Source organism: Chiloscyllium plagiosum, chromosome 2 (genome assembly GCF_004010195.1).
Source record: "Chiloscyllium plagiosum isolate BGI_BamShark_2017 chromosome 2, ASM401019v2, whole genome shotgun sequence".
NCBI classification, from domain to species: domain Eukaryota; kingdom Metazoa; phylum Chordata; class Chondrichthyes; order Orectolobiformes; family Hemiscylliidae; genus Chiloscyllium; species Chiloscyllium plagiosum.
In genome coordinates, this window is record NC_057711.1 from 75618346 (window position 1) to 75631716 (window position 13371).

General features: G+C 37.9%; 1 protein-coding gene across 6 annotated transcripts in view; it reads right to left on the reverse strand.

Moving 5' to 3' along the window:
* The window catches only part of trpm6 (transient receptor potential cation channel, subfamily M, member 6), a 177285-nt gene that overhangs the window by 48873 nt on the left and 115041 nt on the right, over positions 1–13371 (reverse strand). For 5 of the 6 annotated variants that reach the window (XM_043712212.1, XM_043712192.1, XM_043712191.1 and 2 more), the window contains 5 exons: positions 11438–11637; positions 9350–9482; positions 5292–6484; positions 2891–2994; positions 1518–1650 (listed from right to left, as the gene is read on the reverse strand). In XM_043712212.1, coding sequence (XP_043568147.1) covers positions 1518–1650; positions 2891–2994; positions 5292–6484; positions 9350–9482; positions 11438–11637 — 1763 coding nt within the window. The remainder of the gene's footprint in view (positions 1–1517; positions 1651–2890; positions 2995–5291; positions 6485–9349; positions 9483–11437; positions 11638–13371) is intronic. The other variant, XM_043712207.1, reaches the window with a different exon arrangement.

The window sequence follows — 13371 nt, forward strand, 5'->3', positions numbered from 1 at the left end:
CTGGATCAAAGCTAATGCCAGAGCAAAACCAAATAGACCACATTTATCACCATTAAAATGTTACTGATGATGTACCAGGCACATGAAAGGAATTAGCATCAAGTGGTTAAGGCCACAACTGAGGTTAATAATCCATATCCATAACTGTGATGTAATAGAATAGGATAGCTTTTCCTATCAATATTGCACCAATATTCCTACCACAGAGTTCACAGAAACATAGGTTTAACAAATGAACATTCAATATTTATCATTTATCATATATACTTCCATATTAATCATGTATATTCCCAAAACCCACTAAAAACTAAAAATCCATATCCTTCACATAAAATTAAGATGACATCCTAAGAAAACAGAACTTGTGAGAACATCCTTACATGTAAATCAAGCATTGCAGAGAAAAACTGTCTGCTTCTATATGCTTCTACTGAGTTAGCTCTGATAAAGCAAATAACTGTGTTTATACTGACATTCAAGCACTGCTACATACCTTAACAGGTGAATGATACTGCTATATTTTGTAAGTTTAAGGTCAATGCAAAGCAATTTCAGCTGTGAACTGGTAACTTAAATCTTGAGATGTATCAGACTCTGCACAAAAATGAAGTGAAATTCCCTGTAACAATCTTTTTTTTAGATTAGATTCCCTACAGTGTGGAAACAGGCCCTTCAGCCCAACAAGTCCACACCGACCCTCTGAAGAGTAACTCTCCCAGACCCACTTCCCCTGACTAATGAATCTAATACTATGGGCAATTTAGCATGGCCAATCCACCTGACCTGTACATCTTTGGACTGCGGGAGGAAACTGAGCATCCGGAGGAAACCCACACAGACACTGGGAGAATGTGCAAACTCCACACAGACAGTCGCCCAAAGCTGGTATCAAACCCAGGTCCCTGGTGCTGTGAGGCCAATGTGCCACCCCTACACTATTTCAGTCTGAAACCACAGGTAAATCCAGTGCAGTATCAGATTTGTCTGGTAACATTCTCAGATCCATTAGAAAGATCTCAAAGCAACTTTCAATGTTTAGTAACTATCCAGTCCTCACTTTCTAAACATCAATTCTATTTTAAACTATAGCTACGGGGCATGAAAACTATACACACAGCATAGCTACCAGCTCTAAGAAGGTGTATCCAATATTGTGTTGTGATTCCAAACAGTACTCAATGCCCTACACCCATTCTATCTCTTTAACCCTGCATTCCCCATGGCTAATCCACCCAGGCTATACATCCCTAGACACAATGGGCAATTTAGCATGGCCAATCCACCAATCCTGCACATCTTTAGACTGTGGGAAGAAACCAGAGTACCTAGAAGGGTGACTGGTAACTGAAATATGAATTGTAGCTACTGAAAAATAAAGTGTAAAAGAAGCACGCAATAGGTCTTCATAATATTCATTATAAGACAAATAATGGAAAAGCATCACTGTTATAAACCAGATTGCAGAAGATGTCTTAAGCTTACACTTTAATATGGAAATAATGTGTAAATTAACATACTGATTTGGTTAAAAGTGGAGATAGTTAGCCAATTTTTGTTACATTCCTTTTCTTCAACATTCTTTTCACTTTCAGCATCGTTTTGTTGAGATGAGTCCAAAGTCTTCTGAGAACACCCATCTACTGTGATTATCTGCAAAACAGCAGATCGTGTACTTAATTTGATGAAATATATAAAGTGTATATAAATGTGTATGTGTTGTGGGTGGTGGGTGTGGGTAACTATCCCACTTTGAACAGCATGTTCAATTCAGCACAAAATAATGCAAGCTTTGCCCCAGTCCATCCAACTGAAGCACTAAATTAACTGTTTGACAGTGGTACGAGTGGAAATCTGGCAAATCTCACAGGAATTTGTATCGCCCAGCTTCAAAGATCTTGTGAGATTGAGAATCCTAACATTTTCCAAAAACCATAACTAAAACTCAACAAACCCAATCAGATTATGAGTTGCCAAATTTCTGTCTGAAGTCTGATTTTATTAAAATGGTGAAATGACATGACTTGAAAGGGATGATTCACTCCATTGCTTCGTGTACTGCAGGAGTAAATTTTTTGTACAGATGTTTACCAACAGAAATTGAACACAAACTACAGCTGTCTTAACAGATTTTGATAAATAAATTAAATATTTAAAGGGCATGATTGTCATGGGACATAGCAAATCTTCACTGATTTCCTTGTTGCTTTATGTTACAAACCAAAACACATTGGAGTAGAAATCTAACAGCTTGCCAAGGTGCAATATTAACAAATTCCACAATGGGAAGGAATTGAGCACGGTGACCTTTCTAAATGATTCAGAGATGCCAGTGTTGGACTGGGGTGTACAAAGTTAAAAATCACACAACACCAGGTTATAGTCCAACAAGTTTAATTGGAACATTGCTAATCGGAGCACTGCTCCTTCATCAGGTGGTTGGTGAAGGAGCAGCACTCCGAAAGCTAGTGCTTCCAATTAAACCTGTTGGACTATAACCCTGGTGTTGCGTGATTTTTAACTGTCTAAATGAGAGTGGCTCAAAATAAATGGAACAGATCATTCTCATGCATCTGATTACAGAAAAAATACAGGATTTGGAAGTAAGTCAATCTTACAGTAAGGGATCATAGTGCATATTGTGAATGACTAATGCAAACAAAGTGGTCATATATCATGCTGTGAGAGCACATTACAGTGACAAAAGACATGTGCATGTATATTATAGTAGTAAGAATACCAATAGATTAGGTTCCCTACAGTGTGGAAACAGGCCCTTCGGCCCAACAAGTCCACACTGACAGTATAAAAAACATTAAAACTGTCCTGTTTAAAATATACTGCAATACATTTCTGTTCTTACAAAACTTTATGTTTTTTATCTCTTACACACCGGTACTTGCAGCTTTGGGGATTTCTTTTGCCGTCTGGAGCATGTTCTCCTACAATTCTGTGGTTTTGTTTTTGACCTCATGGAGTATGAAGGTTTTTTAAAGGCTATAGAGGGGTAGAAACACCAGAATTTAAAACCAGGGAAGAACTTGGGAGTTAACTAAATTTCATCACAAAATATCAGATTCCAACGAGGGTATAAAAGAAAAATCTGAACTTTAAAATTTAGGGCCAGATGAAACCATGTTTAAGACTCAAATTTTCGTGAGAGAAATATGCATGCCACACAAGATTTAGGAAAATTTCAACTCATTTAAGCACTGAAAATTATTTGTCAGTTTTATATTGGAACCATGCAATGTATTATAACAATAGGACCAGGATTAGACCATGTAGCATCATGAGACTGATCCAACAGTTGATAACTGACCTTACTCTATCCCCTATCCTAGCCATATTCTTAATACATTGTGTTGAAAAATAAAATTCAGTGATCAATAACTACAATTGATCTATCATAATTTTTTTATTTGTAGAAGAAGGGGGTCAGTTGTATCTAGGGGATCAATTTTTGTAGGGAACACTGAGGCAAGAGTGATCATCATATCATTTGGTGTACATTAGTAAAGGAGAAGAATGATAAATAGATAGCCTTTTGTTCCACTACTTCGAATATGTTAATGTATTGGTTATTGAATTTTGTCTTCACAGTTATGGAATAGAATCTCATTGGATTTCAGCTGAGAAATCATAATCTATTAATGGATGGAGTTTAAGGGATGGTGATCTTGCTTTCAAGTGGACTGTGAAATTCCTTTTGAAAGTTTTATGAGCACTAAAGGATTATGCTTTGGAAGAGTTTTATTTTAAATCGCTGTTTGTTTATTTTGACAATTTCATGAATGTCTCAAAGATTCATCTGTTTATCATAGGGCTCTTGTGTTCTGCCCATAGTGATACTGGCTGAATGAGCATGGGTCATATGAAAGGGGCACATAAATGAATGGGAGGTAAAGGGGTTCAGAGGTTAGGGGTGAGGCCTAGTTGAATATTCTATTGAATGAAGGTGGGCATTTTAACCAGTCAGCCTTGGTATCTATCAGCCTACATTTCTACCTGGGGCCAGCTACTTGAGGAGGTTCTAAATTCATTCCTACATTGGTGTAATCCTGTTCCTATTTTGAGAGAGATGGTCCAATATCGGAGTAGGTGCAGGTCCATGTGTTGATTATATGATAAATCATGAGATAAGAATGTAAGGTAGCAGTGCTAGGTACTGAGCCACCATGCCACCCATTTGTAAGGATGACAGTTTTGGGAGGTTTTGCTTCCTTAAAGGACTGGCTACAATCCTTAAATGAACTAGCTATATTTTTAGTAATAGCTTTGTAATATTTTGCTGACTGGATTTTTATGTCAAGATTTTGTTTAGTCCAACTTAGGCTGAGACTAACTCACAAAGCAAACAAAATGGTGGGCAAGACCGATGGACCAGTAGACGTCCAGCCCTAATTTCCAACAGAGCCAGTTTTTGTCGGTATGGGGAAGGGAGGAATGGTCAGGGAGTAATTCATGTATGAGGAAAGTCTGAACCCAGCAGAGTCATTAGAATTTAATGCTGAGTTCAAACCCACTCCACTATGACTGTTGCAAGGGGTCTTAACCTGCAATGTAAGAATAACAATTTTATGAAGTTGATGTGAAATCCTTGTAGGGCAGATGAGATCCATTTAACTTCCATCATCATCACCCCTTTTGAATTAAAAAGAAAGGGATGTAGTGTCATTGAAGATTAAAAATAAACCTTTCGTAGTAGCTTTGATAGTTGTTTGTTTGCACATTGCCAAGTGTTCTCTATGAAAGTTTGGATATCTATCAGGACAGATGGCATAAGAGCAAAGGGTAGTGAGTGGGTTAGCATGAGTTGGAATGAAATGACTTGAGATGTTATGAGGAGTGCATGAGGTTGTGAGGGGTGAGAATTAGTGGGTCTAAAACATAAGCACACAACTGGTATTTGTAAAGGCAGCCCACCTCAGTTCTCAGCTAATCCTCCTGTGGTTAGCAAAACTGGTTCTATTCCATACCTGAAGCCCTAGAATGAAGATCCAATGTGGGTCAAATCTTCCCAGGAGGCAATTAACAACAGATTTCCCAACTCTAGCTGCCTGCCTAGGTAGCAATGATACAGGTCTAGCCCTTATTAGACTTTTAAACAGTCCAATTATAATCAAGAAGCCACTTCACATTCAATTAAAATATTCTGCTGGAGCAATATTTGCTTTAACCATTGACAAACATAGAATTCAATGTATGTGAGAAAAGCACACTCATTTTAGCTTTGGATTCTTAACTTCAATGACGTTTGTCCATTGCCATTTGGATAAAATAAATTTTAAAACCTTTTATTTTTGTACTGCGCCACAAATGTTCTTCCTTCTGAATCCTGAACCTTAAGCTGTTTCTTCGAGAAGACCAGCTGTTCCTTCTCAGCGGATTGATCCAGTAGGAAATACTGTTGTATTTGTGCTTGGAGAAAGACTCCAAGCTCTCACTGTTAAGCTTAGATCTGTCTGAATTGAATGAGAAGGAATGAGACTTTTTGACCTGAATATGGCATGACCCATCATCTCTATTGGTGCAGTTAGTATTGAATAAAGAATGCATACGTTTTTTTCTTTGATTCCTCAAACTTGCCCTGAAGATCCCAGGCTCATCATCTTCATTGAATGCCCAGTTGACATAGCCACCCTGAGTCTTTCTATTGTGACTATCTGATAGCAGGGGAGCATCAATTACAAACGGAGAAGCCAGTAGGTCCAATGAAAGTGTATCCACCTTTCCATCAGTCCTTTCGGGATGCATACAAATAATGTCCCATTGCTTCCCATAGTTTACACCCTCATCCTGATCAGAGAGCATGTTGTGAAAGCTGAATTGTATTGGTGTTCTGCATGGGCTCTTCTCCTGCTTTTGAGCATTTGTATTTAAATCGGTTGATGTTGGGGAGCTTGGAAGCGACAAATTAAAATGTAGATCTGTGTGCTTAGAACTTACAACAGTGGAGGGAAATGGGAATAATTGTGCATATTTATGAGGTGATATAGGCTCAGATAACACTTCTGACATGACAGTACCACCTTCCAACCCTCTCTTCTTGGGACGAGGTAGGTCAGCACAAGATACTAGTTTGTTCTCATCCTGCTTTTCTGACTTGTGTAATTCAGCTACAATGTTGGCACTATTATAACATACTGACGGCTTTTGGCTGTTTGCTAAGTTCCGAAGTAGTGAAGGTGGAGTGCTAAAGTAATTTTGCTTTGCTTTGGCAGAAAAATTGTCCAAAGGATTCAGGTGGACCACATTGCTCCAGCTATGTGGCAGTTTTCGGAAGTCACTGCTTTCTGTGTTGCTCCCTAAGAAGGCATCGTCCACTTTTAAACTATCCACAGCAGAGATCACTTTCAGAGTATCCACAGTCAAGGCTGAGAGATCCTGTAGATGTCCAAGTTGACTGTCCAAACTGTGCAAAGATTCCTTGACATAATGGACCTTTTCATTTACTTCTTTCAAATGCATTGCCATTTCTTCAACGCTAGAAAATAAGACACATTTTAGTCATGTTGGTTCCTTAAGGTCACTACAGTTTCTGAAATAAACTCCGGTTAGGAATCTGGAGTTGAAGTGCCTTAAGATGTATCATTACTTTAAAGGCCCTACATAAATGCTGCAAAGTATTGTTATTTGGATTTGAATATACCAACAATCGTTATTGTGATAATTGGTCGAATGGCAGGAGTTTTCAGTTGCACTCCAAGCAGAAATGAAATGTGGATTTAAGCTGATTACAGCAACAATTCAAATAAATAGTGTCTTGATTCATTTTGTTTCAATCATTTTTCTAATATCCAAGCAGTCATCCCTCCCTTTTCCTGTTTGTTATTGTAAAGTTCTTTGGATTTTGTTTTTGCTTTAATGGCACTCGTTTTCTGAAAAGGTATGTTATTGTTTCATTATATAGGCTGTTGGCTAATCGACAGCAGTCAAGAAAATTGGAGGTTACAAAAATCCTGATGCAAACATAAGCATATCAAAATACACAAAAACAAAACTGGAGAAACCTAGCAGGTCTGACAGCATCTGTAGAAAGAGAGAAACTGAGTTAAAGTCTGAAGTCTAATATGTCTCTTCTTTAAAATATCTGAACAGTTGAAAATTAGGTATATCAGGTTCTGATTTCACAGTGACTCAGTGATGGTCTTGTAATAGACCAAAATGTTAATGTACTGTACAATTTAAGTGGAGTCTAGCCATTCCCTCTGTAGTAATTCTATACTGTGGGACTCACTTCACTAAGTCTTCAGAGGGACCTGGCAGATAACAAACCTAGTCAGACCATACATATTTGGTGATGCATGAGCAGATATGGAATATAGTGAAGTCTAGTCTACAAATGAGGCTTGTACCTTAAAGAACTTTGCAGAATTTGAACTTGAAAGCATGTCTCCCAGATTTGGTTTGTTCCATACTAAGAATTAAATTATTCAATCATTCATCCAAGAACCAAGACAAAAATGGCATAATTAATCCTAAAACCATAATTTCTCTATCCAATGTAACATCTTAATTTCCTACAAGTTCTATGCTCCCAGCTTTTCAGTGCAAGTACATTATGCTGTAAACTTAAGGAGAGTTAAGTATGAGTACAGAAGTACACACACAAGAAGTGAGTCATTTTTACCGTCAGCCAGTATTTAAATAACTAATAGGATTTGCAAAACATGGAACAAACAAAATTTTTTTAAACAAAGTTATATCAAAAAAATAAACTTCATCAATTAGATATGCTCCAAAAAGTTCAATTTGTTCTTAGTAACGTACAAGAAGCCTTGTCCATAAACTATCTTTATGTAGTTACTAGCTTCTGCATCTTGGGATATTTTACAGTGTTAAGAGCTTTACAGAAATCAAAGTTGAGGTGCTGTTATTATAACAAGTTAGCAGACTAACATTTCACCTTGAAGCCATAGGTTTAATCTGATCCAGCTTGATGGATAAAAGTGTTAAGACTAAGAAATAGAAACAGGAGTATGCCATTCAGATTCTCAAGCCTGCTCTGCCATTCAGTAGGGTCATGGTTCCTGAAGAAGGGCTAATGCCCGAAACGTCGATTCTCCTGTTCCCTGGATGCTGCCGGACCTGCTGCGCTTTTCCAGCAACACATTTCCATCTCAGGGTCATGGTTGGGCCAACATTCTTCACAGTCACTTTCTGACGTTTCACTCATAACCCCTAATTCCTTTACTGAACAAGAATCTATCTATCCCAGCCTTAAACAGACCCAAGGACTCTGTCCCCACAGCTTTCTGTGGCACGGAGTTCCAAACACACACAGCCCTCTGAAAGAAGAAATTCATTCTCATCTCAGATTTATATTCTGAGACTATGCCTTAGACTATATCCTAGACTGTCCCATGAGTGGAAACATCCTCTCAGCATTTACCTTGTCAAGCCCTTAAGAATCCTTTATGTTTCAATTCTTCTAAACTCCAGTGAGAACCCTCCCAGCCTGTTTAGCCTTTGCTCATAAGACAATCCTTCCATACTAGGGATCATCCTAATCAATCTTCTTTGAACTGCCTCCAATTAAATGATATCTTTCCTTAAATAAGAGAACCAAAATTGCTCACAAAACTCCAGATGTGGTCTCACCTGTACCTCATACAGTCTACTCTTATATTCCAACCCCTTTGAAATAAGGGCCTAAAATTCCATTAACCATCCTGATTACCCTCTGCATCTATGTTTCATGCACAAATACCACCCAAGTTCCTTGTGCTACAGCTTTCTGCAATTTTCTCAATCTAAATAATATTCTGCTCTCTGTTCTCCATTCCAAAATGAAAAACATCATGTTTTACCACATTATAGTCCATTTGCCAACTTATCTCCCAACTATCAATATCTCTCTGTAAACTGTTTGTATCCCTCCCTCAACTTGCCTATCCACCTATTTTGGTATCATCTGCAACTTTGGCCACAGTACATTCACATCCTTCCTCCAAGTCATTAAATACATTTTGAAAACAGTTGTAGCCACAGCACTGATCCATGGTCTCCTCAAGTATGCCAATCGAGGTATTTATGACTGAGTTTACAGAATCTCAGTCAAGTTCATAGTGGCCACAGGCTCCAAGCACAAAACTTTCCTATTACAGTGTCATGGAACTGGAAAAATGATTGATGTAAGCATGGAAGTATCACAATTGTCCATTAGAGGGTGCTATCCTAAGGTTGAAGTCAAGATAAACCTTTGCCCAGAATAGAACAAGTATTAATCTGACATCAACTACACTACCCCTGCCTTTAAAGTGCTTCCTGCTGACAGTAGTGTTGCAACACATAGTAAGCATAAAATTTACCAGAAATACAATAAATCAGGAAACTGCTGCAAATTTACCGTTCAGTTGTTACTCGAATTCTTTCATTGTCACTTGAATGAAGATTTTCATTCTTCTCGTGAAAGTATTTCTCCACACAAAGCTCTTCAAAGTCATGAAGCTTTTTCAATTCCTCCTTACTTAAATACAATTCTACACAAGACAAAATGCAATATTTCAAATATTATGAAATTTGATAAATATTCAGCAATTTTTTTTAAGAAAAATGCTTGGGCTTCCTTTGTTTCATACTCTTGCAATGCCAGGCCCCTTATGGAACTACTGTTAATGAGCAGACAAGTGCCACACTTCCGGGTGTCATGCATACTGCGGTGAATGTTCCTGGCAGATGCCCATCCCTTTGGGCAACAAGTGGCTTTTGCTCAATTTTTGTTTGAGGGTGAACAAAAATTTGCTGTGTGCCAAATGTGTATCATATTCCCCACAATGTTCCTTTCCATTTTAATCACAAGAGCTGAACCTGCCAATTTTCACCTCATTCCCTAAATGCTTCAGACAGGAGCTTTAGTATTAATATCTTTACTATAAATTCTGTGTCCTATGATCTTGCCTTACTAGCTACATGGCGAAGGAGCAGTGCTCCAAAAGCTTGTATGTCTTCATAACCTGTTGGTCTATAACCTGATTTTGTGTGATTTTTAACTTTGTCCACCCCATTCCAACACCGGGACCTCTACATCATGGCTTTAATATTAACCTCAGCACCCATATAAGTTACACAGTAAATGCTGTATCTTACTTTCATAATAGATCAAGAATATGGTCTGAATTGACTTCAATGGAAAAATACACATCATCAAATGTAATGTGTTTTCCATCTGTTGGAATTAAAGACTCTGTGTTGCTTTACATGCGCAATCATACAATTCCAGTAATCAAATAAGATTCCACTTGCTTTTCAGGACAGTTTTTTTTACAACTGAGAGTTCCCTTCAATATCCATTAGAGGGCACCAAACTAATACCATTGACAGCAGCATTGAGAACATCATTTAGAATTGAATTCATTGAGGAAAGAAAAAATGTTTGCAATCCACTTTTGCAGTACCTATGTTTGCAATCTGATAGATTGGGGCTTTAAACTAGAATACACTGGGTAAGGTTAATGGTTAGAGTTCTGAAGAAGGGCTACCGGAACTGAAACAAACAAAACTTTTTAAAAATCTGATGCCTAAGAATGGAGCAGAAATTGTCAGAATAATTTTTACTTTGGGCATTAACAGCATCTGATGCAGTACACCTAATTCTCCTTTCCAATATTCAAAGGCAGGCAGATACTGATGATTCCAGCTTGATAGGACTCTTAATATGCTGTTTCATACTAATTTATATTACTGATTCTTCTGGAAAAGGTCAGCAGATCTGGAAGCATCTGTGAAGAGCTGAGCTTTTCCATCAACTTCTGATTTTGTTTCTGATTTACAGCATCTGCAGTTCTTTCAGTTTTTACTGATTCTTCTTCCTGGTTAAACTCATCTACAAGTCACAGTGCCAACATTAAAGCAGAATATCGCCAGGTATAACTTCCATAATGATCCCGACCGTTGTTCCTAATCTTTTACTTGCAGTGCACCATGAATGTCCTAGTTACTAATGTGTGAACAGAAAACTTCATTTGATCTGATCTACCAGTAAAAATAACTGGTATTATATGTCCATCAGAATGAGAGGCATTCTCACAATTCTCTTTATAAAACTCTGGATAGAAACAGACATAGCTGGAAATGTGTTGCTGGAAAAGCGCAGCAGGTCAGGCAGCATCCAGGGAACAGGAGAATCGACGTTTCGGGCATAAGCCCTTCTTCAGGAATGAGCCTCATTCCTGAAGAAGGGCTTATGCCCGAAACGTCGATTCTCCTGTTCCCTGGATGCTGCCTGACCTGCTGCGCTTTTCCAGCAACACATTTCCAGCTCTGATCTCCAGCATCTGCAGCCCTCACTTTCTCCTCATAGAAACAGACATAACCTTGTTAAAACAAAATTATCATAACATAATGAAAAATGAGGTTATCCCTACAATGTTTCTACCTACACACACACCTTTGGTTATTGTAATATTGGCAATAGAACATAAATTTAATTATTTACTTAAACCAACATCCTCTTCTTCTTGATCCACCTCATTTTTGGCTCGACGTTGGTAAATTCGATTCAGTAGCTGAGCTACATGACTGATGATAATAATTGGAGGTGGCAGCCATGGCTTTTCATGATAGGTCATAATATAACGGTAGCGATTGTATTTCCAAAGTTTGTTAGACATGGATTTCATTTCATAGTACACATTGCTATAGAGAACAAAAATAACTGGTTAAAGCAGTGAAAAATAAACCATAATGTTGCATCCATTGTGAATGTATATCCTGAGCATAGATACAGAATAAATTATAATCAAACTTTTAAAAAACTCAATTAAAGTCTCTCTAGTTATAATAGCTCCTCCTTTTAAAATTGCAATTCTGTGGATGTTTTTTCTCTATCAAACCTGCAGAACGTTTCCTTTTAATACTCTGGTCAGGTTTTTTCCTACTAGCAGAATTGTAGATGAATACAGAAAGACTTGTGAAAGCAAGGAAAGGTAGCAAAGAGGGTTTAGGAAATAGACCAGCAACTAACAAAGGGGATCTCAAAGTCTTTTATATATATTTACAACAGTAAAAGAAAGTTGCAAAAAGAGGAGCAGGGCTGATTAGGAACCAAAAAACCGGATTTACAGCTAAAGACAGGGACATGGCTAATATGTTAAATGAACACTTTGCTGTTGTTACAAAGGAAGGAGATGGTTCCCAGGCCATTATGACAAAGGATGAAACTGAAAGGCTTTAGAATTGATATGGAGGAGGCCATCAGATATGCTGTTGGTACTTAAATTCTATAAAGGCACTGGAACCAGATAAGATGTGTCCAAGGATATTGAACATTATGAATTCAAAAATTACAGAGGCACTGACAATAATCTTTCAAACTTTGCTAAATTCAGGGGAGATGCAAGAGGACTGGAAAATTGTAAATGGAACACCCTATTTCAAAACAGATTATAAGCATAAGCCCAACAAGTATAGATCATCACAGTTATGAGGAACTTCTTCAAACAATTATTTTTGATAGAATTAATAGTTACATGAAAAAATGTGAGATCGAAGGAAGAGCGAATATGGATTTCTAAAGGAGAATATTATGTTTAACCATTTCGACTGGGACAACACATCTGTCCTGGGACAGGCTAAGCAAAGACCAGAGAATTCCTAGAGGCCTGGCACTCCAACCACAATGCCATAAACAAACACATAGATCGAGGTACCATCTATCAACCCCTCAGAAAACGAACAGGAAATGACATCACCACAAATCCCAGGAACCCCACCCAGGACAAACATATAAATAGAAAGCAGGAGACAACAGCTTCGCTTCACTTGGAGGTCGCCACTGATGATGTTACCTAGCCAGGTAATGAAACGTCTGGATATCAAACCTACAGCTCAGCAAGCAAAGCTACACCCTATGTTTAACTAACTTGCTGGAGTATTTTGTACAGATAACAGAATGTTGATGAAAATAACCATGTTTAAATATTGTATATGGACTCAAAAAGGCACTTATCTGTTGCACAACAGATTTGTGAGACAAATTATTGCTCATGGAATAAATGGGACAGATGCAATATGGATATTAATTGGCTGAGGGATAGGAAACACAAAATAATAGTTTATGGATATTTTTCAGGCTGAAGGAAGATTTGTAGTAGAGTTTCCTTTGGGTTGGCTTGGGACCCTTGCTTTTCCGGATATAATTATCTAAAATATTGAAGAACAAGGGACAATTTCCAAGTGATATAAAGCTTGGCTAGCTTCGAAAGCCAGATTTTTACTGAATACAAATTCCACCATCCTCCATGGTGAGATTTGAACACATACTTCCAAAACAATTGGCTGGAGCTCTGGTTACTAACCCAGTAACATCACCACCATGCCATTGCTGTCCTGTCACAGGTTGTGATCCTGAATATTACTTTACAAACTCAT